This window comes from Hakea prostrata, chromosome 6 (genome assembly GCF_041222555.1).
Source record: "Hakea prostrata isolate BN-2017 chromosome 6, UWA_Hpros_2, whole genome shotgun sequence".
NCBI lineage: Eukaryota > Viridiplantae > Streptophyta > Magnoliopsida > Proteales > Proteaceae > Hakea > Hakea prostrata.
In genome coordinates, this window is record NC_142605.1 from 24,244,345 (window position 1) to 24,271,315 (window position 26,971).

The 26,971-nt window shown below is 37.8% G+C and overlaps 2 protein-coding genes across 3 annotated transcripts in view; one reads left to right on the forward strand and one right to left on the reverse strand.

Moving 5' to 3' along the window:
• On the forward strand, nt 1–5,556 carry LOC149012777 (Peptidoglycan-binding LysM domain-containing protein). Its single transcript, XM_089159851.1, has 3 exons — nt 1–647; nt 1,343–1,485; nt 3,780–5,556. The coding sequence occupies exons 1-3, from the start codon at nt 504–506 to the stop codon at nt 4,552–4,554; spliced, it is 1,062 nt and encodes a 353-aa protein (XP_089015977.1). The 5' UTR covers nt 1–503; the 3' UTR covers nt 4,555–5,556.
• An 18,189-nt stretch (nt 5,557–23,745) lies between these two features.
• HUA2 (Tudor/PWWP/MBT domain-containing protein) overlaps nt 23,746–26,971 on the reverse strand; it is a 31,567-nt gene continuing 28,341 nt past the window's right edge. For both annotated transcript variants that reach the window (XM_089159566.1, XM_089159565.1), the window contains exon 12: nt 23,746–26,929. The gene's annotated coding sequence lies outside the window, so the exon portion shown is untranslated. The remainder of the gene's footprint in view (nt 26,930–26,971) is intronic.

The following is a 26,971-nucleotide window of genomic DNA, read 5'->3' on the forward strand; positions in this document are numbered from 1 at the left end:
TCTGAAAAAAAAGTAAGAACAGGAGAGCATCGTCAAAGCGAAATTCTAATAGAATAAGTCTCAGATCCTAATCAGTTAACGCTGCTTGTAGATTTGCAAGAGGAACCATTTCGCTCCATGTCTGACCTTTTTTTTCTGTGGGTTTTCCATTCTTTAACAAAAAAATTGTCTTAATGATTAGTCGTGCCAAGCGCTACAAATAACTGCGAATTCGGCTTTTCCTGCGACGTCCACCGCTGGGATTTTTCGTCAATTCTGTTAAGGCATTGCCTGATCTGTTGCAAAACGAAGGCAAATTTTGTGGGTATTTTGATTTTCTATGGTTTTACCCAGGATTACAGGTGAAGGCACGACGAGACTTCTTCTAAGCTGGAAAAATTTAGGGTTTTCTTGTGTTGAGGAAATTTATTAGTGATGTAGTTCGGTACAACTACGGGCACTGGTATGGTATGACCAGTTTGCGTTAGATCTCGAGGTTGGGAAAGCAGGGAGAAGGATCAGCAATGTCCGATAATATGCTTTTGTTCCCAGTGTCATCTTCTTCTCCGTTGACGTCTTCGGTCTCTGTAGATGGCGTTAATTATATTGAGCATCAGGTGTCTAAATACGATACTCTTGCAGGAGTGGCGATCAAGTATGGCGTCGAGGTAAAAAGACAAAAACTTGACTGGAAACCTAATTGATGATGCTTTTTGATTGCTAAATATCATTTGGTTTTCTGGTTTCTTATTCATATAGCTCATATGAGCTTTTTCCTAACAACTCTGTAATAAATAGAGGAAGCAAAAGCAATTGGTATATCGATCAAACTGGTCGACTTGTTTCTCGATTTTATGTCCTGCTCATTTGGTTTACCGTTGTTGTTGTTGTTTTTTTTTTTTTAATCCAAATAATGAAGAAAAAGCAATTATAAGAATTCATCAGGACTTATATGCGAGATGTTTATTAGAATACCAGTCACTGACAGCCCAAAGATGGATATATATTTTGGAACAAAATTTCTATAAAAATAATAGGATAATCTGAAAAGGTAGCACGAGGAAGAGTATAATCTTAGGCATCGGTTTAAGTTTTAATTCTTACTTAAGTTTTAATCCAGTTAAGTATATGTTACGAAGTGTTCATATAATGAAACTGGTTAATGAGTCCATGCATTGATTGCTAAGGCAGCACATCTCGTGTTTGTCATTATAAACACATTGGTTAAGGCTACTCGTTTGTACAATTTCATGCATCTTCTTTTGCATTTGTTTAAGTTAGAAGTTTAAATATGGATTCTATTAAGATGGTTTGATGGTATGATTCTCATTTCTTTCAATATAACTGGTTTGTGGCATGTTAGGTGGCGGACATCAAAAGAATGAATAACTTGGTTACAGATCTTCAAATGTTTGCTCTCAAGTCTATACAAATACCCTTACCTGGAAGGCATCCACCATCTTCAGGTCTAGTAAATGGTTCATCAAATGGTTCAGCTACCCCAGGGTATTACCATGCTCTTGTTTTCCTCCTATTATATGCGTCATGATTTGGCATTACTAATCATATCTATCATATCTTGAGGAATGTTGCCTAGAAATTTTGATTTTATGACGCTTTTCTGTGGACTTGATTATTTCCTGCTACGCCTCCATATGCTAATATGTATATACATTCGATGCCTTTCCTTCTGTGGAATGCAAACGTTTCTGACTTGCTAATGCATGAATTGTTACAAATAGTTTCAGGAGTAAAGTTTATCCCCTTCCTCCTTCCTGATCCCCTTCCCCAAATGTAGCTGTGCACCATAGTTATTTGCATTTTCTGTGACACTGGAATTTCCCAGCCATACTTTTAAGGAAAAGGGCCTCTTTTTGAATTTTCAAAGACCCGTTGTGACACCCATGTCGTGTTCCTTGCTTTCTTAGTGAGAAGCTTCAGTTTGACCATCTTGAATAAAATAATATAAAATTTCCCCCAAGAACTCTTAAGATACGCCAAAAATGTTTTTACACAAAAAAGAGCGAACCCAGTGCTGAAGGCTTCTGCAAAAGTAGACCCAGGGGGGCAGTTTTTCTTACGCAGCCTTACCCAAACAATGTTTGCTGAGAGGCTGTTTCCACATTATTGAAAATAAATATTATTGTGCATTTGCCATGAGACAGTTTCTAGATCTTAGCTGTGACGACATCACCTCAATGTCTAAGCATCCAATCAAGCTCCTGAATCACCCCCCCCCGGCCGGGGATGGGGGTAGTTGGTGTTCCTATCTTTCCACCAGATTGTCGTGGTTCTGCATTGAGGCAGAATCCAGAATAACAAAAAGCCTGTAACAAACATTAATCACCAAGGTCCCACTGAAGAAATTTGAGTAATTTGACAAAAAGGCATAAATAGATACAATTTTGATGTATAAGCCAGTTTCTAACAAATGAGCAGAAGCACCTATGGGTCTGTATTTGACAGTAAATTATATGAAATTTTGGAAATTGGGAAAAAGAAAACGACAGTAAGCAGGAATTGCTTGGGTCTGTTGATAATTTCCAGTGCAAAAAATAATATTTCAAGAGATAAAAGAAAAAGATGCAGTGGGTTGGTTGTTACCAACCAAAAAAAATGTAAGTTCGTGAATTGACTTATATAGTGAAGATGAAACTGGAAACTAAGATCAGAATCAAGGGGGAATGTTTAACAGAAGTGTAACATCCAACTTATAACTACTAGAAAACGCTCATATGCATGAGAGAAACAAGCTGAAACTTGACAAGAAAACAAGGTGTCTGCCTGTTGTGGAATAAGAAGAGGTACAAAGTAAGAAGAACAAATGGAAGGCAAATAGAATAATGATAAGGGAAAGGTCACACCTGAGAAGAATATCAGAATAAGCCAGGACTTGAATACCAATCCGTTGTGCACAAATAATTATCTCTCGAACCCCTAAGAAGACTTGGAGTTGTTGTCCAATTAGGTTTTTTTTCCCCAGTTTTCTTTTCCTGTTATTTATTATTATTAATTTTTTTTTTGTTGGGGGGGGGGGGGTGTTGCTGTGGGGAGGGGTAAGCTTTTATTGGGACAAACTTGAGTTGTTCTTGTGTATATATAAACTTTCTAAATTCTTAATTCAACCCACAAAAAAGTTCCTCTTCACACTATGACCGTTGACTTAATAGGATCAAAGTACAACTCTAGCTAGCTAATTTTTTTGTTGGGATGCTTTTTTTTGGGGGGCGAGGGTGGGAATGGATATGAACTTGATGGATACAAGGTATGCCTAGAATAGAAGATAATTTTGAAGTACAACTGCCATCTGAAAGAGAGTTTCTCCTCTATTCCATTGGAATAGTAGTCACACTAGCGAGTCCGGTTTCAATTAGTCATCAGATCATGGTTGGGTCTATTGCTAATCAACCACTTGTTTCCTCTGCTGCTTCATGGTTGACCTTCTTGTTGCACCTCCATCTGAAAGAGAAAGTTTCTCCTCTAGTCCACTGGAATAGTAGTAACACTAGTGAATTAGGTTTCAATTTGTCGTCAGATCATGGTAGGGTCTATGCTTATCAGCCACTTGTTTCCTTTTCTGCTTCATGGCTTACCTTCTTGTTCTCTAAATTGCTTTTCTTCAGTTCTTGGTTTGTCTTATAAACTGAAGATGTCTTCACAACCCTTGGTTTACCTTCTCGTTCTCTAAAGAACAAGCTTTTTTAAATGTTATTGTTTCCTTATATCTTTGCTGCTGGAATTTAACTCTGAATTGGATTATTATGAAGGCTTCATAGTGGCTTATTGTTCACCATTTGCAGACAGAAAAATGCTCGACAAGCTCCAACTAGGCGGCATTCTGATGTGTTGGAACTTATCCAGTCGCTAAGCTTGAAACCTTCTCAACAGGAGGTCTCTCCAGCTATGAGCACATTACAGGGCTATTATGGACTTAAACATTCAAGTAATAATGGCATAGCAGAAACAGAGATGACAAGTTACAGAACAGACAGAGCTGCCTACTCGGAAGATGAACTGCCAATATCATCTCCATTTTCTAATCCATTTCCAGGACTCCATCGGCACTCAAGGAGCTTAGCTAACTGTTTCATGCCCGAGGATGGAATGTTGGATGTGCCTGCTCTTGAAGCTGGGGATAAGTATGTCCGCAGGCGGCAAAAAGCTGAAAATAGCTCTTCTTCTAGCACCCCAGAAAAATTATTGAAGGAGGATACTACTGGCGGCAGTGACTACTCGACATCATCTGGAAGGCGTCTTGCATTGAGGCCAAAATCTGTAAGCCGAACATCACTTGTAGCTGATGCTGAATCAGGTTGGTTGAGCCCAGTTCCTGTCAGTCTGGGTGACTCTTTCATAGCTGATGGGTTTTCTGGAGTACGAAAATCATCAAGCACACCCAGCTTCCAGAACCAGGACAAGGACACAAATAATAACTCCTCATCCATTTGGTCAACTTCGAAGTGGAATTTGAAGTCAGAATTACAGGCTTTCTCAGCAGCTGCCATGGCTAGACCAATATTTGATGGTTTGCCAAAACCACTTACTGGTAGAAGAAACAAAGCTGCTCTTGATTAGCAGTACGCCCACGTTGCATAGTCATGAAATCTGATTCATTGTTTACTCATTGAATGATACAGCCAAAACCCTGAGCCTGGCCTTGCATCAGGCAATGAAGAGCATAAAGCAGTATACATATAGCTCCAGAATTGGATACGAGCAAGGTAAGATATCTTGAGGGATGCAGGAGATGAAGAGGAGGTTTCCAGTGATTAAACCATTGTTTGGTGAAAAGCTCAAATCTAGATGGATTTTTGTCCATGAAGACTGTTGTATTATAAGCTAAAACTTGCCAGCGCGCTGATCAACGCACGAGACCGCGCGAGACCAGCTAGAACTAACAAGTCTAGAGATTGGGAATTTCATTGGGCATGATGTATCATACTAAATTTCCAGCTCTCTCTCATTTCATTGTATTGCATTATTTATTCATTTTGTACACAAAATTTTATATTCAACTTGTCGCTCTATTTTCTTGTTTGGACTCTGTTTTTCATAAAAGAGGCAACACTGCCAGTGAATTGACCTTGCAAACAAGGTATTGAACAGTAACTTTCTATACCAAGTAGTTCATCTTGTAAAATCTACTTTGATCTCTCTAGTTTAGGAACGCAAACACTGATGTGGTCGGTGAGATCCCATCATCAATCCCTCGCGTTGCAATGCAAACTTGGTGCAGTTTATCCCTTTGGAGGCGTGCTCGTCTCCAGAAATGATTCGATATATATAATCTTTTGGTTTTAAGAAAATGCAACATAATCTCTAGATTTGTTTGGAACTTCTATTAGCTAATACGGTCAAAAGTAATACGTCCCATTAATTTTGCCATACCTTAATCCAGGAAATTTCCTACCTCAGTGCTGTGTTTTAGCGAAAAATTTACCTTTGTATGAAAACAAATTGTTAAATTCTTTTATTTACTTGCTCCCTATTTTAAAGTTCAGGTTTGATTCCTCCCACCTTTAAGGTACATCACTAATTTGAATGGTAAGGTTTGTCGATTTTGCAGCATGCAGATCATATGGATAATCATCAACTCTTTCTGATCTAAAATAATAATATTTTCAGGCATCGAAGCAGGTAAGATTGGACAGTTCTTGGACAAAAAACTGAAACCGAACAAATATCAAACCCAAAAGCGTAGAAGTTAAATAGCCAACCCAACATCCAAACCGACCGAAATCAAATCTCACCTTACTTGCTACCATTAAGTAGTGCAAATCTGGTCATTTGACACCTAAACTCCTCACCACTTGTTCTAAATTTCCCCCAGAAACCTCGCCCTTGACGCCCAATCACCAGTAAGATTCTAACGAGGCTTCTTTTCTCAGAAAACCTTAATATCCTCTAGGTATTTTATCCAATTATTTTCCTTTCCCCCAATCAATTTTATGGATAATTTTAAGCATGGATTAAGTCTATAACATGTGAACTTTCATGATTGAAATGTTTCACGTACATTCACACTTACTCATTTCTGAGTTATATAACACTGGTAGTCTTCGTCCATCAATTTTCAACTTAGCTGGACTGATTTTTTTCTCTTTACAATTGTACTGAAACAAGAACTCAGCTTGTAAATATTATTTTAGACTATCTCTTTAACCTTTTCTTACATCTACTACTTGCTGTTTTGAACTAGCAGAATGCTTACATGATTGCTCGTGGAAAAAAAAACAAAAAAGGGAAAAGATGGGTGGGTGGGGGAGAAGAAAAGAAAATACTGCAACCACAGAGAATCCTGTACAACCTGTGCCAAGATGCAGTCCCAGGCAGAGGACCACAGCCCCTATGAGAAAGCTGAAATTCGACCCAATTAATGCTTTCTGTGAAGTCTTATTGGCTCACATGACAATTCAGGACCGACATGACTGGTTAGTGTTCTGTAGCCCTTCCATGATTCATTGGGTTTGGCAGAGGATTGCTCTAGCAGCTATGTAGATTTTGGAGGAATAGGTGAAAAAGCCCTGAAAAGGCTGGCAAGGGAAGAGAGAAAACAGATGCTATGATTACAGAATTGTATTACGGATTATTAGAAGGCTTTCAAAGGCAATCAACACGGTAACTTGAGCCATTTCTGAGTAAATATACCTTCCAACAAGGTCTGTCTCGGCCAACCAGGTTTATATTGAACAACCATCTTATTCCTCAATGCACCCAGATCCAGAGATAAAAGAGAAGTACCTGGAATATGGCGACTGCATGCCCATGTGGTAATTCTAAATAGCAAAGCACGTATTGATTTGGAACTGTGAACAGTAAAAAGTAGATTTTCAGTGTATGACCAGATAGTAATAAAGCACAGATTTCTTGAAGCCTAAGAACGCAATAGGACTTTCAAGGAAAAGCTTCATAACCAGATCAAACAATCCCATATCCACCAAAGAGTTTTTGAAACAAGTCCTAGAAGATCACTAGAATGAAGAGTCACAGCAGCAGAGTTGTTACCTCCTATTATGGCCAATTGCTCAACAAGGCCCGACAAGAATCAATTACCATGAAGAATAAGAATTAGTAATGTATTTTCAACTCCCAACCAGCAAATAGCAGTCTTTGTGCATTGGGATGCTTTTTGGTAACAGTTACGCAAACAATCCAAACACAATATTTCAAAATGTCAAAAGGACCACACAATAAGACACTATATAAAGAAATACAGCTGACTCAAAGAACTAAAGAACTTCAGCTCAGCGACCAACTCAACAGATGTCAACATAATATTTTTAAAGCTGGACCAGAAATGAACTAAACATGAAATCTTCAATCAACAGAACTAAGCAGCAAACAAAAGCACAACATAATGAAGAACCACAATACTAATCAAAACTGCATCATTGCTAGTCAAAATTTATCTTTGTTTTTAATAGGCTTCCAACCTCATGTTGGAGCCTCCCCTCCCAATGATATGGATAAAGACTCTTAGGAGTACTAAAGCTACCGATCTCATGTCTCAAATTTCTCAAAAAAACTTACTACATCAAAGGAAATATAGGTAAGTGCACTACATATCCATGTCTACAGTAAATATACTTTACACCACTATGTTACATACCGGTAATGCTAACAAGAAGTACCAACGATTAAATGCAAACGACCTAACAATTTCTGGTGACAGAATGCTGAACTAGAGAGGAGAAAGCTTCCAGCGCATGAGAGCCCCTCCAACGGAAAGCTATGAACTAAGCTCAGTACTCAAGAACTCAATCCTTTATGATAATCAAGAATGGCATATTTTATAGGAAATATCCAAAATCAAACCACTCTCTCTATGATTCCTTAATATTTAATAATTTTTAATAAGGCAAATAAAACTCAATAAAGCATTGCAATGCCAATCCCAACTATGGCCAACAATGCGTTTGACTAGTAAACTGCACAACAATGACTTATTCCATGATGTAGCTTTTGTTTCAAAAGATTGTTTCCATTAGTAATTTCAAAAGTTTGAGGACATGGCTGCAGTGGAAGAAGGTAGTTCAGGTTGGTTAAACCCAACACGAGGGAGGTTAACATTAATACTCACAGATGTGGAATTTCAGGCAATTAAGAAGCATCGTATACTCTTAGTTTAGATGATGGATGATATTGAGAGCCTGAGATGGATCTGTGGCAAAACTAGAAAGGAAGAGGTTAAGGATGATTGAACTTGGGAGTAACACTGGTACATCATAAGCTGCAAGAAAATCATTGATTATTTTCAACAGAGGTGTTTGTTTGGCCCAGTATGGAAGAGTGGTTTGACTAAAATTTCAAATATGAGCAGCTAAAAGAACCAGAGACAGACAATCTAAAATACAGGTGGGAGTACTTAGAAATAGATAGGCATAGATAAGGCCTTGTTTCACATATGAACTCAAATAAAGCTGATAGGAACATGTGAGAAAACTAAAATGTCCAGAACCTATGAAGAAGAGGACTAAGGAATGGACGTAGACATGGACAAGAGAGAAAAACTCAAGATACATTCAGTGCGCCTATACTCTGGTAACAAATAATCTCCAATCTCTCTCGCTCATTATAACCAAGAAAAATACCAAGTATTCCAGATGCAAACAAATCCCAGAAAACAGCAACAACAATAAGCAATTCATGCAAAGTTAAAAAGATATGCTCATAGTGAAGTCCCTATGGTTACCCAAGGGACTTTTGGTAAATAAAGGAGAAAAAGACAAATGGGGTACCAAGCCTATTCGCCAACAAATCTGAGACTAACAAAATCAGGACATGTAGAAGAGAAGAAGATAAGTAGAGAGACCGAGCAGGAAGGCTTGTACTATAGATCATAGTTAATCTCCAGCCAGCCGGCAACTTTATTTATATCTACTGAGATTACGAAATAGAACAAATAAATTAAATATTCTTAGGCGCCATCTAATCCTAAACACATTAGGTATCTGAAACATCATAAACAATACCAATTATCATAGATTCATAGGTAAACCACCTAATAACAGTAACAAACACATTCAACAAACAAAGACACTAATGCGTAAAGATCCTTATGCCTCTATGAAACTTACTTATCCTGGCGCCTAGGTGATCCAAGTGTTGGAGGACATCTGGACATCAATGCCTAAAATCCCATTCAGTCATCCAGAAAGGGATGCCTTCAGGCTTGCTTCTCCTCGGCCTAGGCTTCCAGATTGGTTCATGACATGGAAAGAGAACTCACGAGATCTGATATCTTGCTTTTCCCATTTAGCGAGACAAGATGATGTGCAAGCCAAGAGGATGTGCTTAGCGCATAGGGTCTCGAGTTGCAACTTTGATAATTGGATTATCATTTGAACTTTGAAAGTTGAAAGTTGAACTACGTGTGTAATGTATTAAACTTGTTTGAATTTTGATGTTTTCAATAGGCCATTTTAAGGTTTCACTTTAACATAGTAGTTTCCAATTTGGGGTTGGAAGTGGAACTCATTATTGCCCTATTCGTTCCATAAATCTGAGGTCACCAGCTTGTTCACAAATGCTGAAATAGGCTAAGTAACAAATTCAGCCCCAATAGACCCTTAATATCACTTGATTGACCTGAGTTGGGGAAAAAGAATTCCATCAACTTGGAAAGCCAATTTACATTTTTGAGTTGGCGACATGGGCCTCGAGATCAAGAGCTTGAATCAAATTCATGCCTATCCAACCAAGAAAGTGATATTACAACAACAACAAACCTTGTCGCAACTAAATGGGGTCAACTACATGGATTCTTGTTTTCCATCAGCTGTTGTTTGAGGCCATGCTAGATACAAGGCCTAAGCTATGTATATTCCTTCTCACCACTTCTCTTAAGGTTATCTTCAGTCTGCCCCCTCTGCCCCTAGCTCTTCTAATTCATTCAATCTGGATTATATCACTTCTCAGAAAATCAAGGTTCAAGAACTCGGCTTTCAAGCTGTAGCTAATCAGGATATGCTTGAAATTGGTCGAAATCTGGTTGAAACAGTGGATAATTCACCAGCTATCTCAAGTTGGCGGCTTCAAGGCCCAAAAATGGTTTTTCTTTTATCTGGTTCTTGTATACAGCCTATCCTATACATTCCACACATGGACACAACAAACCCACCTACACATGCAAACTCAAAATGGTACTAGTGGTTCCAACAGTAGCTTGAGAGTGTTATTGTTAATAAACATGGGCTAGAAACTGAGGACATTTATGCATAACATCAGTTAAGTGAATGATTTTGTTTACTTAAGACATTACTTTAAAAAAAAAAGCATATACCCCTTATGAATTCAATAAAAAAAATAAAAAGATAAAATTTCTAAAAGTAAAAAAAAAATGAACCCCCCACTTCAAGAACAAAAGCGAAAATTATGGCAGTGGGTATAATTTACAACTTTCTAATGCTACAGATTTCTCAAATCTAAAAATCCAATGAATCTTAATATGCCAAAACATTGCTAAAAACCAAAAGTGAGGTAAACTATTCATCTGGTTTAATTTGTAAAATCATATTTTAATTCACAGCAACTTGGATGCCTTGCACTCTTATTGGTGGACTCTTGTTCTCTGTGTTCTATTTGGCTCTTCTTCTTGTTTGTCATTGTTAAGCTTTCTAGGTCTGGAACTGTCACAGATGCACTTAGTACTTTTCCTGTTATTTGACAGAAAACAATATATATGCACTAAATTTAATGAAGAAAACAACAACTAAAAATACAATCAGTAATAACATGCATATTGACAGACGGTGTATCAGTTTTCTCTAAACCAACTTTCTATGACATGGCACATGGCAATGTCTTGTTGTCATTTTAACCATTGAACAGATGGAAATTTACCACCAGGCTACATGTTAAATTGGTGGTTCAACTCAATCATGTAGTTGAGAAATACAAGGGGTTTTCCTTGTTTTGCAATAGTAGGTTCTTCAAACATATGTGACTCTCTTAATTGATCAAAAGAGCACTGTTTTGATGTGGCAATGTCAGAATGAGCTGCAAGTCAATGTCCAATCCATGAGATTGAACTGACACCACAATATTTATGCAAGATAGACAGTATGGTATAAATAACATCGATGTAGGAAATAATCCCATGCCAAAGGTGCCAAGAAACAGAAACAGCAACCATTGGATAATAAATCACATCCAGTATTCATATTCCAAACCTGCACGTTAGGCTGTCATATGCATGTACAAAACCCAATCCCACAAGTTCAGTTTGTAAATACTGAGAACGGAGCAATACAAACTGATACATGTGGAATTACATCATAGAGGTTCGAATTTCAGGTTTCAGGAACCATATTAAGAATTTGTTAACATTTCACTTGCTATCTAAGCTTAGGTTTCTATTTTTGGGTACTTGGTTGACAGGGATTCATTGCACTGCAACTCGCTTCAATTATGGTGAGGCAAGCTACTCCCTTATGCTGCCATTTGGAACATGTCAGTCTGTCCTTCAATCTTCGTAGGTCTAGAATCATGGCCAGGCTTAATCCATCATCATGAAATATGTGTTCATTTCTTTGAAAAGGAAATAAAACCTCTCAATTCCTCCACCCCATCAGCTGGACTACAATTTACTTTCCCAAATCAGTGGGAGGTCTCAGTTTGCATAAAATTAAAGAAGTAAATACAGCAGGCGCTTCAAAATTGACGTAGAAGTTTGTAGTCATGAAGGATAATATTCAAGTTAAATGCATACAACCTTCTTTTCTTTTCTTTTCTGGGGGTCACAAGCAAACTCCTAGGATTCTCTTCTCTTGTTTTACCTCTCTAAGGAAAAGTCATATTGTCGTCTCACGGGGCCTTCATTTTGTTCCCATCAAACCACTTGTCCCCCCCCCCCTTTTTGTTTGTAGTTATTTCTTTGAGAATGAAATAAAACCTCTCAAATCCTCCACCACATCAGCTGCACTACTGTTTACTTTCCCAAATCAGTCGGAGGTTTTAGTTTGCATAAAATTAAAGAAGTCCATACAGCAGGCACTTTAAAACTGATGGAGAAGTTTGAAGTCAAGAAGGATAATATTCAGGTTAAATGGATACACCCTTCTTTTCTTTTGTGGGGGGCTACAAAAATTCCTAGGACCCTCTCCTCTTGTTTGACCTCTCTAAGGATAAGTCATATTGTTGTCTCACAGGACCTTCATTTTGTTCCTCCTTAAACCACTCTTCCCCCCCCCCCACCCCTCCCTGCCAGAAAAAAAAAAAACCCCACACTTTGTTGTTTGTAGTTATTTCCTTTGCCCCCAAGAGGGGCTATTCTGTCATTTTCTTCTCCCTCCTGATGATAATGAAATTATATTCACCTTAATTTAAAAAAAATAAAAAATAAAAAAAGCTTCTTCACAAAGTAGTTGATGAGGATCTGACAGTATACCAACATCCCCTACCACGAGTCAGAAAGCTGTATACATACACAGAGACCAGTAAAATCCAAAAAAAATAAAAAATAAAACAGATGAATTTAATGTGACAAGAAAAGAACCGAAAACAACTAAGCCTCACCCCAAGTGGGTCATTCAAGGTCATAATTACAAGCCTTAAGGCATGCACATCTTTCTTCACCACTTATCCTAAGGTCATTTTTGGTCTGCCCTGAATCCTTTAGTTCTTTCAATCTGAATCAAGTTACTCCTCCACCTTGGAAAATCCAGGTGCCTCTATTAACCATTAGCTCTAATACAATCAGTCCTAGACATTATTTCCTAGTTTTGCCACTCAACCATCTCAATATCCCCATTTCGACTACACTCATTATGTCTGCAACTTCTTCTTAACTGCCCACTCTACACCATATATTATAGGTGGTCATATCACCGTTCTATAAAAGTTTACTTGGAAGGTTTAAACAAATATGCCAATCTCACGACACAATGGACAGCTTTCTCCACTTGCATGCATCATATTTTAGTTGTTTGTGAAACATCATCATCCTTGTCACCGTCTTTATTTATGATTGAGCCATGATACATAAAACAATCACTTTTCATAATCTAGCTCCAGTTTTGACCACCTATCCATCCTAGTGTAACCAAAATTATACATCATACAGTCCTTTCCACTTACCTTAAAGCCTTCGATTGAACTTTCAAAACTACACCTTGTAGACTCCATCTTCTTTCTATTTACCTTGAAAACTTTTGATTTCAAGATCGACCTTCATAACTCTAACTTAGAGTAGATCCCTGCTTTTATCTCATCCATCAAAACAATAACATCAATAGAAAAGCATAGACCAACAGACCTCATCATAAATGTCTTTGGTTAAATCATCCATGATAAGCAAACAAATAATGGCTTAAAAACAGTCCTTGATGTGATCTAATGTATTAGGGAATTCAATGCCTTGCCACCTCACCTATAGCTTTATACTTGTCACTGGACATATCCTTAATTATGTACATTCATACTTTAAACTCATTTCTATTCTCTATTACTTGCTAGATTAACTCTCTAGAGATTCATAAATAAGCAAATGCCACCATAAAACTGATCCTTGATGTGAACTAATGTAACAGGGAATCCATTGCCTTCCCATCTCACCTATAGTTTCTATACTTGTCACTGGACCATCATAGATATCTTTAATTATGCCAGCCTTTATACTTGAAACATTTATATTCTCTCTCACTTCTAAACAAATACCCCAGGGACTCATAAATAAGCAAAATATCCACACCCTGTTTTAATCCAACAAAAATAGTTAAACCTAGAGTTTGTAGCAACAAATGAAATTTTCAACTTTCAAATGCTGGAATTTTTCTCAAACCTAAAAATCCATATACCTTAACATGGTAAAAGTATTGCTAAAAAGTAAAACCCAAAAAATGTGGTAAAAAATTCATTTCCTATGCTATAAAAAAATTTAATTCAGAACAATTTTTGACAACATTCACACACGTCAATAAAGGTTTACCTGAACATAACTCAGATGTAATTTCATTTAAGCTTTCTTGTTGGAAACCTGGTTTTATGCTTTACCTGCTACATAAAATTTCATACAAATAAAATCATTTGACCTATCATACCTCTCAGTTCTCAGGGAAAAGAAACATTTCTCTTAGTGCCTTTTTGAGGAGCAAAAGGTAATTCATGAAGAGTTTTACCAGTTGGAAAAGTAGGGCCTGGAGCGGCAATAGATGATTGGATGCTGTAGGTGCTAACAATGAATGCAGCTGCCACTAATGAGTGCTGCCCCACCGAAAAGCTTTTAATGTTAGAATCATCAACTCTCCTATAAAACATGTCGAATGATTTTCTGAACGGGACAGGAGAGAGCTTGATGTAGGGGTAATCTAAAGCACTAATGGTCCTACAAGGGCTGGTTAGGCATACTAAGTAGGGGCAAAGTCCTAAGGGAGAACACGGAACATAGAGAGGGAGGGGGAGGGGCAGCAGCATATACCTGACAAACATGCATAGCAGACATGATAAACAAAGTAGTCATCAAGACAACCCAAGCTAATATGCAAGAAGTAGACAAAATTGAAATTGGAAAATATGGCGCCCCGGGGAGGGGGGGCGTCATGACATCACAAAACTTTAACTGAATGCAAATTTATTCAGAATTCTGAAAATTCTACATGCTATGTTAATTCCTTAAGGTTGCAGCCCACTTATGGAGAACAATAAAGTATTGAATGAAAGAAAATTCTTCAAACAGAAATTAAAACCATATCAGGGAAAGGGGAAAAAAAGTCTTGAACTCAGTGGGGATGGAGATGACAGTCAATACAGAGAAGAGGAAAAACTGAATCATTAAAGAATATATAGAAGGAAACAAAGCCAAGAAAAGTATTCATTAAAGACGTTAGCTTCCCAGTTTCTGTAAGACAGTAACAACAGGAAACAAGAAGAAAAGGAACAGAAAAAAAATTACAACAGGAAACCAGAAGAAAAGGAACAGAAAAAAAATTATCAGCTAACTGCAAGGCAGCAGGAGAAAGAAATAACCAGTAGAAAAAAGAGGAGAGGAATAAAAAGAGCATGAGAGAATAAGAGAATAACTCTTACCTACACCGCTGAAATAGAGAAAGAGGAAAAGAAAACCCACCGTCAGCTGGGAACCTGTTTCATGCAAGAGAGGAGATGAAGAGAGGGGGCCTTTTCACACCAAGAGGGAGAGAACGAATCCACAAAATCTTTCTTCTTCTTCTTCTTCTCCTCCTCCTTGTCCTCTATCTCTTTTTCTCTTAACTCATATTAATTCGCCTTTAATCATGTGATACAAGCCCTTTCATAAGAAGAGCCAAAAGACAAAGAACATTCCTACTAAAATACTAAGAACTAAGGCTTAATCAATAAATTCAAAATGTACACTTAGGTGAAAACTATCCATGGTCTGATTATGATCCATGGACTAAATTAAAAACCCAATTAAAATCAAATAAACCCAGTAGGCTACACTAAATAAAGCCCTCCAGACATGCACTCCATCAATCCATGCAAGAACTACACATGAACTCCATTGATCCGTGCAGAAATACATTGACCCAGTAAGCAAAATAAGCTAGGAAAAGATTGTAATAGGGGTTGTACTCATCAAAGGATATGCTCCAGCTGAACCAAAGGACCCCCCATCGAATGGATAACCTCTAAACTTGTTGTTCATCTGTATCAGAACTATAATAGGCTGATCCACGGTCTGAGATCCTGATCTCATGGGTCTCAGTCCCTCAAAAAACTGAGATCATGCGAGATCTCGGATGACATATGGTAAATCTTACCAGCTCAACTAGAGCCAACTCAGTGGGTTTCAGGACTCAGCTTGGGCCGAAATTTGGTATTTCTTAGGCCTTCTAAACACAGTGTCAGCCTTAGATTTGAGAGAAAACATGTATATGTGAGTACCAACATCACCCAACCTTTGAAACCGATATGTTGAATGAGTGAACACGTAGACTTATAAACATGAAATACACAACTATTACAAAACATATAATACAAATACTTACAAAAGATAAGCGTTTTTCATGGTATTTTAATTTTAGTTTCTTAAAAATATATTTTTTTAATTCAGAAAATAAAAAATAATAATAATAATATAACAGAAAAATAATATTGTTTCCATGAAAGTGTAGATCAAGCTGACATGTTTAACATATATTTAATCCACATCCAAACAACTGGTGTAGAACATAGTTTTTTTTTTTTTTTTTTGGGGGGGGGGGGGGGGGGGAAGTTTGGGAAGCAGACTCACCTTGCTTCAAGATTTGCTTCAAAGTCAGTAAATCTTTGCTATAGATGAGCTAAAATCCCCATTGATGGAGCCTAGGTTGAGATCCAACCAAGTTTCAGACGAAAATCCGGCAAAATAACCAAAAGTAAGAAGTAATGTCGAGACAGATCAAGATCAAGATATCTCAATTCATCTCGACCGAAATAAGCCATATTTAAAGGGTGAGCTGAACCAAGATGCTGAACTTTTGAGCTTCACAGGCTATCTCGTCTCAAAGTCTCAAAAAAAGAGATCTCAGCAAGATCCCAAACCATGGGCTGATCTCTACACCAGCACCTATGATTTACACGAACGAAACTATCATGAAAATGAAGCAATATCCTCACCAGAGCTCCCATTGGTTGGAACTTAAGTGTGCTTCCCTTGAATTGCAATTTCAATATCATTTTATAGCCGGAGGAATAGGAGTATACTCACTATGGAAATGCTGTAAAGGAGAGTTTTTGGTCAACACATCTTCACTAACACTCCGCCATGAAGAGATAGGAATTATTAATATGAAAGATGAACATATAAAACACCAATCAAACCATGGTATGCTGTGTAGGGGGGTTAATTTTGATGGCGAAATAACCTACACGAATAGACTCCTCAAAGGTCAAGCTTTCCACGAGCAAGGTTGTCAAGGTGACAATGCGACCAAAGCGGTTGGGGCACCCTTAAGTGCCTAGGTGGCAATAAGGATGCCAAAGCAGTTAGGGCACATTTTTTTTTAAAAACTATCTTATGTCGCACAAATAATATACCAAAAACTAATATAGTTTTACTATAGGCTAAACAAATTTTAAGAATCATAAGTTCATTTCATCAGAATATAAATATACAGTTGCAATTAACAACATAATGTAGTAACATTATACCATATGATTATGAACTATAAAATTTACAATTATGAAACTAAAAGATGGGGGAAAATATGTTTGGTTGTAAGTGGAAAAAATATGGCATGATGTGGCCTACAGTATTTACAATTGTTAGCTTGTTGTTCAACTTAAACACCTGAAAATTTTCACCCGATTGTTTTAAGTGAATGAATAGTTCTCAAATCCATATCAGAATTTAATTTGTCCACTTCTTTTACCACTTTTAACTAAACCAATAAATTAATAGATCACATTATTCTGAATAATTCTCCATCTAATGATTCACAAATACGAAATGAATAACTATCAGACTTGAGGTCAGCATCTCCCCAATATTTAGGGGGGACCATGGACAACCTAATACTGGTGTCCTCCAGAAGACAAAGAGGAGAGAAGAGGGGGAAAAGTACTCTTGTATAATTGAGAAGACAAAGCCACAAAAGGCACAAACAACCACTGTACAAAATTCAATTGAAACAGAACTTCGAAACAAAACTTTGGGTAACTGGAAGAAAATAAAACGAAACTTTGGGTAACCAAAAAAAAATAAAAATTCCCAAATTTCATGGAAACCGGGGAATTTTTCCTGCAAGTTCCATAGTTTCCCCAAATTTTCGATCTATTTTGTTTCTTTCATGTTTTCCCAAATACCACGACAAACACCTCCTCCATCAGAACTTCCCTATCCAAAGTGTGTATTCCCTCAGACTGGTTATCTTAGGCATGTTGATGACCAGACTTATGAAGTTGCAGTTGTCGATTACATTGACAACCATAGGCACAAAAAGTCATGCGATGTCTATGTTTGTTGGTTGGAGGAGAGGACGTCAAAGGCACAATACTACTCAGCTAACAGGATGGATCCATTGAGGCACTCGTCTTGGCACTGAGTTGCATTTTCCTTTAATTGTCAATTACTTTGTATTTCATGTTTTGAACTTAGAAGTTATATATTGAATGTTATGTACTCAAGTAATTAAGTTTATAGTGTACTCTCGGACAACTCTACATTGATGTTATTTTCATTGAATGACATATCTAAATTGATTTTTTAGCAAAATGCATGTGCCAATGTGTTCTTTATACTCTATTTAGCTTAGATGTAGAGTCCCACCCTAAAATACTCCATAAAACCTATCAAAACTTTATGTCGAAACTTGCATGAAAAAGTCCCAAGTTTCCTCAAAATTTCTCAGTTTCCCACTAAGGTTTCCCATCTTCACCTGGTTGAAACTTGAGTGTTCCTCGAATTTTTTCTATGCAAACAACCATCATCAAGCATGCACAAATTAACAAGCACTTAACCACATCCAATCACCTTCCGTATTATACCAACAGAAGCCTTGTCCCAACTAAACGGGGTCATACATGGATCCTTGCCTTCCCAAATAGCTCTATTTGAGGACATACCAAATACAAGGACTAGACCACTTCTCCTATGGTTATCTTAGGTCTGCCTCTAGTTCTTCTAATTCCGTCGATCTGGATTAAATATTCTCCATTTTAGGGGCATTAAAGACCACCGTTGAACGTGGTCATGCCACTTCAATCAACGTAGCTTCTCATTTATTGGAGCTTCTCCCAAACCAGTCCAGCTCTAATATAATAATTCCTTACCTCATTCTTCTTAGTTTTGCCACTTATCCATCCTAGCATCCTCATTTCTACTACACTGATTTTATCTATATGATGCTTCTTAACAGCCCAACACCCTGCGCCACACATTATAGTTGGTCATATAATGGTCCTATAGAATTTTTCCTTGAGCTCTGAAGGAATATGTCGATCACACAAGACCCCAAAACCACATTCCCTATTACTCGATCTTAAAAAAAATTCATGAGTGGGAGAGAAAGTTACTTTACAATAAAATCCTTAGACTACTAGTAGATAGGAGGTAAGTAGTGAAAATAAGGAATATGCAAACTAGAAGATACATTGATGGAAGGAGAATAACCAGTGGATACTTTTCAAAAACCATATAAGAGAGAAACATTAACAACTTGAAATTTGTCCTTGCCAAGTGTAGGAAAAACTATTAAAAGAAAGACCACAAGATCTTGTTATGGGATCAATACCGCCAAAATCGATTATCCATGGACTAGACAGTAGATAGAGACAACTGATGCACAAAGATGAAAAAACAAAAAAAAAAATATAAGTAGGGAAATTTTCAAAAAGATGGAATAGAAGAAGTGGCATGTGCTGGTGTAGTAAAAGCAATAGAAGCTTGAATCATATGCCTATATTCATGTAATTCCTCCAAAGAAAGACTAAATTCAAAAGTCAAAGTTGTAGCAATTAACCTTGGTTTGGTATGGCTTCTCGAAATGCTCATATGATTAATAAAAAAAAAAAACGACGAATAGCCCACAGATCTCCATCAGTAACAGGTTTACGGTTGGAACCTACTTGTAGGGCAAATCGTCGACCAACAAGGGTATGCGGCACAGCAGACCAATGCGTTTCTACAATGTGGCAATGCATAGGCTTGTGCTCGCTTGGGAAAAAGAGATCAGCTAAGAATGTGCACTCAGATGGGATCACACTTGATGTTAAGACCATCCGTGAAATCATCCACACAATTATGAATTATCCACATTTTTGCAGTTTGTAGCAATATCAATTGCAGTAATACACTGAAAATCAGAGTGATGATCTAATTACCATCATGGACCTTGAAGAGTAGCATAGTATTTTGAGAGAGTCACTCCAACCAGGTAGTTGTATCATGCATGAGCCATTTTGCCTTCATATCACATGCTAAGCATCATTCCCCACCCTGCCATATGGTGTAGCCTCATGCAAGTGAGGGTCAGTTCTTCTAGGATCTTAACAAAATCAACGTTTAGCTTGAGGATGAAATTAGGGCTTCAAGGTTTTTTTGCCAGAACTGATCCAAGTCTCAGTTTAGAGTCAAACTAAGTTATAAATGAGGTCTGATTTAAAAGAGATTAGGACCCCTGTTTGAATGTTTTAGGTACCCAGTAGCTGGTTTGTTCCCTCCTGGATGCTGGAATTAGGGTTAGGTATCAAGGGTCTTGAACTAGGGTCTGAATAGGTATGGGATTATGGTTGTAGAGGTCTCAGGTTAGGGTGTAAGTGGTCTACGTTGGATTACCAATTTAGGATTAGGGTTTTATAGTTTTAGAGTTAAGGTTCTAAGATAATAGGGTTAGGGTTTCACAGTCTTAGGATTAGGATTTTAAGATTGGGAATTTAGGGCAGCAAAGAATTAGCATTTTAGGATCAAAGGTTTGGGAGTTTAGGTCAGCAAAGAAATTTAGGATAGGGTTTGGGAATGTGGGTACTCAAGATTTGTAGAGAAAAAGAAGAGCTGAATGGGGGTAGGGTTGCAAAACAGCAACTAAAGAATTTTGGTAGTCTACGGTTTATGGAGAAAAAGAAAAAGAGCTGAATGGGGGTAAGCCCGGTAGGGTTTGCAAAAACAGCAACTGAAGTATAGAAGGTGAATGGAATTAAGTGCTGACTTGTAGTTTGACTGTAAGCAAGTCTATAATGGCAGAGAAGACGATAGAGTAGTGAAGGCAGGTTCCAAGAACCACTGAAGGAGTATCCTTCAAATAAAAGCCCTAGGTAACTTACTCGATCACAAGGAGGTCCCTTACCACTGATGAGAAGCTCTACTAACACCTTGCTCTTAGGCAGCAACACCCTCTTTATTAATTGTGTTCTGAATTTCTCCACTCTGTTACATGTGGGGTCTTCTATTTATAGCCTTAAAATGATTATCCTAGTTGCACTAATATACTAATCCAAATTCAAATACGATTATAACTAAACTTCAAAAGACTCACTTGTCATATCCTAGACTGATATAGTCTTAAAACTAAAATAAAACATGAGAAAAAGACTATTCTGCCCTTATAACTAAAGTTGCACAGAATTTTTTTACATAATTAGAAGAACTTACACTAAAATAAAAACCTATTTTCCTACTTGACCTAAACGCAAAACTTATGGGCCCATAGAGTAGGCTCACGACCACATAAACTTGTTGAACATAGGCCCAACAACACCCATATCTATCAACCTTAAGTTGATTTCAAAGGGAAATTAGCCAACTTGGCGCCGGACCTGCATCACCATAGGATTGGCTTGTGGCTGTCCATATTGAAAGCAGTGTCCAACAGTAAGTAATCACCAGATATAAAGTTGCATAGAGTGTAGCAGAAACAGCACTACCATACGTCATTAGAGACCTGACTGAAGAACCACTGATGATTCTGAAGAGATGTGAAGAAAATGTCCTATGAGATAATGACCAGCAACAGTTAAATAACAAACCTGAACCACACAAAATAAATGGTTCCATCATCTTTAATAGCAATAGCAAGCGAAAGAGTCTTTTCTTGTCTGTACCTTAATTCCAGATGTAGCAGATGACACATACACATTTATATGCCATGATGTGAGATACGATCAGCAAAACCAATGAGACCAACATAAATTTCCTGTTGAAATCAACCAGCAAGGGAAACCACAAGAGAATGCCAATCAATGTAGGATAAATTGATCATGGATGGGAGAACCTTTATAATTCCTTCAAAAAAAAATTCTTCTATACATGTTGTCAAAATTGGGATCAATCCTCAGTAGGAAATAGGAAGATTGTCCTCAAAAACCAGCAGCTCCTGATAAGGAGAATATTAGAATTGATTAGTGTCAGGGTTGAACTAAGAAAAAGGGATGGGAAAATTTCTCACTCCCTAACACTTATCTGCTACTAGATCTCACTCCACTAATTTGTTCCCCTAATTATTCAGTCTTATGTAGCCCTAGATTAAATAGGATCAACTAGCGGCCAATCTTCCAGGATCTTAGAAAAGGTTAAGGTTTTAATGTTTTAGGGTAGCTTCTTGAGGTACACAAGAACATATGTAATAGCAGTTCAATGGGGATGACGTTGGAGAGAAGTTAGGTAGCATAGTAGTGAGATACGGTGATGATCGCTGAAGTTCGAGACGGTTCTAACAACTAGACTCGTGTATATCTAAGTTTGAACTTTGGGACTATGAAACTCCATTAAAGGGGAAGGGGGTGGAGTTAAAACCTTAGATTTTGGGTAGAATACTCTTGATTGGAAGAAGGGGATGAGGGATGATGTATGCAGGCTGTGGGGTGCATTTCCCATGGATTCTAATGGCTAGTTTGGGCTAGAGAAAGATTTTAATAAAGAAAAAGGGTAATTGGGGATCAGGACTTAGAGGACTAAAAGATGACGAACTCACTGTGATAGAAGAAAACCCTCAGAATGCTTGAATTAATCCTTAACTTGCAGAATTTTCAACAATCTCAAAGTTTCTCCAATGGAGACACTTTCTTTTTTTCTTTTCTTTGGGGGGGGGGGGGGTAACTCAGAACAAAAATGCTCAAAATGAAGTTTCACTAATCAAATTGTAAGCTTACTGAGCAATTACATCAGTATGCATAGCCACATTGGTTGACATAAGATAGTATACGTCATGAACTGTTCACATGACATATATAGTCAGTAGGACTAAAACAGAAACAAGGACACAATCAGGACTAGAGTTACTATTCATGGTTACTGTTCACGTCAATAGTAACTTCAGCTTTCCTATAGGAATTACAACTTCAAATAAGACTTAAATAGAATAGGTATTAGGCTAACTAAAATATATTAAACCCTTAAACCTAGACCCATGATTTTAGTTTCTAGTAAGGGGGTCCCCTAACCTGATACACCTAATAGTACTGGTGTAGGGAGGAACCGTATACCTAACGCTGTTTTTAGACAGCCAAACTGCATCACACTCCCTCCCTAGATTAAAATACTCAAATTACTCTCCCACGATTCACATTTATTTAATTATGCTATGTATTTTTTTAATTCTTGTTACTAAAACGGGGACCCCTATCTTTTTCTTCCCCTCCATGCGCATCTTGACCCGACTGCTGCATTAATCGCGCCGCCTCAATAAGGATATTCATGACCTTATTTTCTTCAACCACCAGACCTCCTCCACCCCCTTCAGAATGCACTCCCCCCCCCCCCTTTTCATAAAAAAAACTTTTGAAGTGCTTTTCTCTTTTTAGTTTCGAAGGGCCTCATGGGCATTTGGATTGTAAAACAAAAAGAGAGATGAGAGTCTAGATGGTTTGGCCGGCCAGGATTCAATGTAGTTCCGAATTTGGATCGAAGGTCAGGGCTGCAAAGGGACTATGGGGCCAAAGTTGATGAATCTTGTATGCTGGTTCCGGTACAGGAAAAAGAAAAAGAAAAATTATGCGAGAGTAAGAGAAGGGGAATGGTGTCGCTGGTTGCCAGAGACAGGGATTTTTTTTTAGGGGGGAAGGGGGTGGGGGGGCAGAGGGGGAACATGTATAATGCCATGGATGTGCTGGAATGGCCGTGCAGGTAAAATCATCAACCTGAGGATCTCGGCTTGTCTTCACCAAGAACCTTCTCACTAACACCTTGAAGACACCTAATTAAAGCTGTAATACTATACATGGTTGTCAAGGTGAGGCAAGGCGATAGAGGGCAATGCAAACCAAAGCGACACCAAGCAAGGTGACAAGGCGTCACCTTGACCCAAAGATGGGCCCAGGTGGAAGCTTTGACAACCATTATTACTATAATAACAAAGAAAAACAAAGAGACTCAGAGAATATGCAGCAAAGCTGGAGAAAATTTCAACATAATCAAGAGTCTTGTCCAATTGATTGGGTGCCGTGGGCTATTCCTATATATACCATATGGATCCTAGTAAATTTTGGACTTTAAACTAGGGCAGACTATATTTTCACAGTTGGACTTGACTTGGGTCTCATAAATTAACCAGTCATGGGATTCCCAACAATAGGCTGCATTTATTACCCCCAACTTGAAATAAAAGACTGATTTAAACAAATAAAAGGACTAAACTGTCCCTGCTCAAAAGTTGGGCAGAATTACAAAAGTGCCCTTTCCCTTAGCTAACCGAACTTTATTTGGCTTTGGGGGGAAAAACTGTGAACTACTAATATACAACTACAGTACCGTTGGGAAGCAAAACTAGGGGTTTCTTTGGACCTTGGGCTTTCACTTGTTTAGTTCTTGGGACCTACATCATCCAATCTAAAACTCAACAAATACTTTGACAAGATTCCTTTAGGCTCCTCTGAGACATGTAATCCATGCATTCAGGATATCTAAGCTGACTTTAGCAACACTAGAAAGTCAGTGAACTTCATTTCTCTCCCCCAATATGGCTTGTCTAAGCATTGCGAAACAAACTACCACCTCTTCCAACATCTGCAACATTCATCAGCCAAGAATTTTATGGAGAAAACAAACAAGCAGAGGCACATATCAAATGGCTGTCAAGCTTGTCACGATCAAAATAAAGATGTTTCTGACTGGGAATCCTCCACATCAAACACAAAATTAAATGTGAACCACAGTTTCATGCATCTATTCAAGACACAACTCTTGTCAATCCCGCTGATGGAACTAATCAAATTGAGGCCAGATACAAATCTTCTGGTTTTCTTAAATAGTTAAATTGCTTCAGGTAGGTTTAAAGCAAAAGAATTGAAAATTCAATTGCTTCAGGTAGCTTTAAAGCACAAGAACTGAAATCCACCAGGTGCTACATTGAATTAGAAAAGCCTTTGGTTGTTTTCACTAGATTGGACGAAGCAGTATCTTTTGAATAAACAAGACAGAACTTCAGGATAGACCATAAAGGTCTAAAGGTCTCAACACGTAAAAGAGACAGCCGGCCTCTATTTGTGCTTCCAAAACAAAAAAAGGTGTACTGGGTGCACGAATCACCCGACATTACAGGGTATGGGGAAGGTTAGGGTATCTTACCAATGGTGGAATGGTTGTTCCCAGTCTCGAACCCACAACTCGGTTGTAACATAGCAACGTTACAACCTCTGCAACTGCACTTGACATAGAATTTCATGATGGCAGTGTCACTCTTATTACCATAATATGATACCTCTGAGTCATATGGAATTTTTATTGGTGCCAAGATCATTCAGAAAGTATCTCAACAGTGCAACTTTTACCACTGTTGCAACCATGGCTTTACATTCGACTCTGTTAAATATAAACCATTGTTAACTTTCACTCTCTTCTATTATTTGAGGCTATACTTCCCTTTCCCATCCCACAGCCTCACCGTCCAACAACAATGATAACAACAACCCCACAAAAAAAATGTTACCATTGAGCCAATATTCGTTGACCTAACAAAACAACAGATTGAATTCTCAGTTCTACTCTATCATACATTTATACTAGTTGACTAATATTCAATGCTGGTCTACACATTTTTAAGAAGTCCCCATCCTTGTGACCTGCCAACCTGCACAAAAAAGATAAACCTACAGGAGCACAGATCATGCAATAAACCAAGATGGACAAGAGTTGCATACATTTCAAGGACTCACAGACAAGGCTAAAGATTTAAATTTAGGTTTGGGAAGGTCTACAAACACAACTCACAACATACACACAGAAAATCAAATTAAAAAGGAACCACAAATGATGAACATTCAAAATATAAGTGTAGACAATTCATTTTAGAGGTTCAAGGAAACTCAATACAATATACATGATAGACAGTACCTCTCTCTGCTGGCCCATGACTTAGAATGTTGTGCTTTGGTCCAAAGTCACCACAAAACTCCAAAAATCTATCCTTAGTGCTTCCTTGATGTTCATTGATGAAACACCACTACTTTTGAAGCTACTATTTAAGGCACAAGTGGGAAAACTGAGAGACCAGTGGAAAAGAAATAGGAAGACGATAGTAGCCTAAGAGAGAAGGGAAAGAGAAGAGAAAGAAGTTTGGCTTCACACCAACTTTGGTTTGTCCCAGGTGTAGCAGGGAACCACTTGTGCTGCAGGAAATGGTGAAAAAGAATAAGAAGAAGAAGAAGAATGAAAAAAAAGAAGAGGAAGGACAGAGTATGGGAAATAACCTTTTAACAACTGCTTTTCTAGCCATAACCTTTTCAACAGCAGTAGTAAACAAAAAATTTGGCACTAAATTAAAAAATATATAAAAAAATGAAAAAGCCAACAACACATTACATATAAGTAAATAGAATTATGCATCTAAACAAGTCAAAAGATGCACGTCTAGCCACTGTGAGGTGAAATGTCGCAGTGTACATTGATTTCTCCTCTTCTACATCATTAATCCTCCTCCGATGTCCTCATCAATATCAGTTATTAACAACTTGCTGGCACTGGGTATTTATAACATAAGAGGTGGCAATGAGCAAACACATTTCATTGTTCATGTTGAGAGGAATAGGCGCATCATGAATTCTTCGAATGCATGGCCCTTTAAGAGTGTGGGCATGCTTCCTATATTAGTTTGTTCTCCAATCACATGATAGGGACCCAAAAACGTCATACATATCTTAAACTCTTAAATATTTGAACAATGAGCACTTATGTAGTTGAAAGTTGAAACAAACAGCCATGAGAAAAATGACCCTTTTAGGAAGACAAACACCACAAAGAAACCATCAGTCACCAAAATTTGTTTATCTTTAAAAAAATTCTTTATGTTGTATGAACAGTATAATTACAGACGAACTGGTTTTGCTCAATTGAGTCAAAAACAAGAGCCTACACAGTTACACTTAGCAGCAACTGTCTAAAGCATGAAGTTGTCAGGGACAAAGTTACAATATACAGTCTTGCCAAGAATTTAGCCAGATCTCAACACCATTCTGCAGTGGTGCCTCACTGTTGGGAAGTTGAAGAAGGCATCTGGGAGCATATATCTTCCTCTGAAGCAGCACAAAGTGCAAATCTCCTTTCCAGTGCAGGACTCCAGGTTCTCTGAACATATTCACACAACAAAGGACATTAATTCATTACATT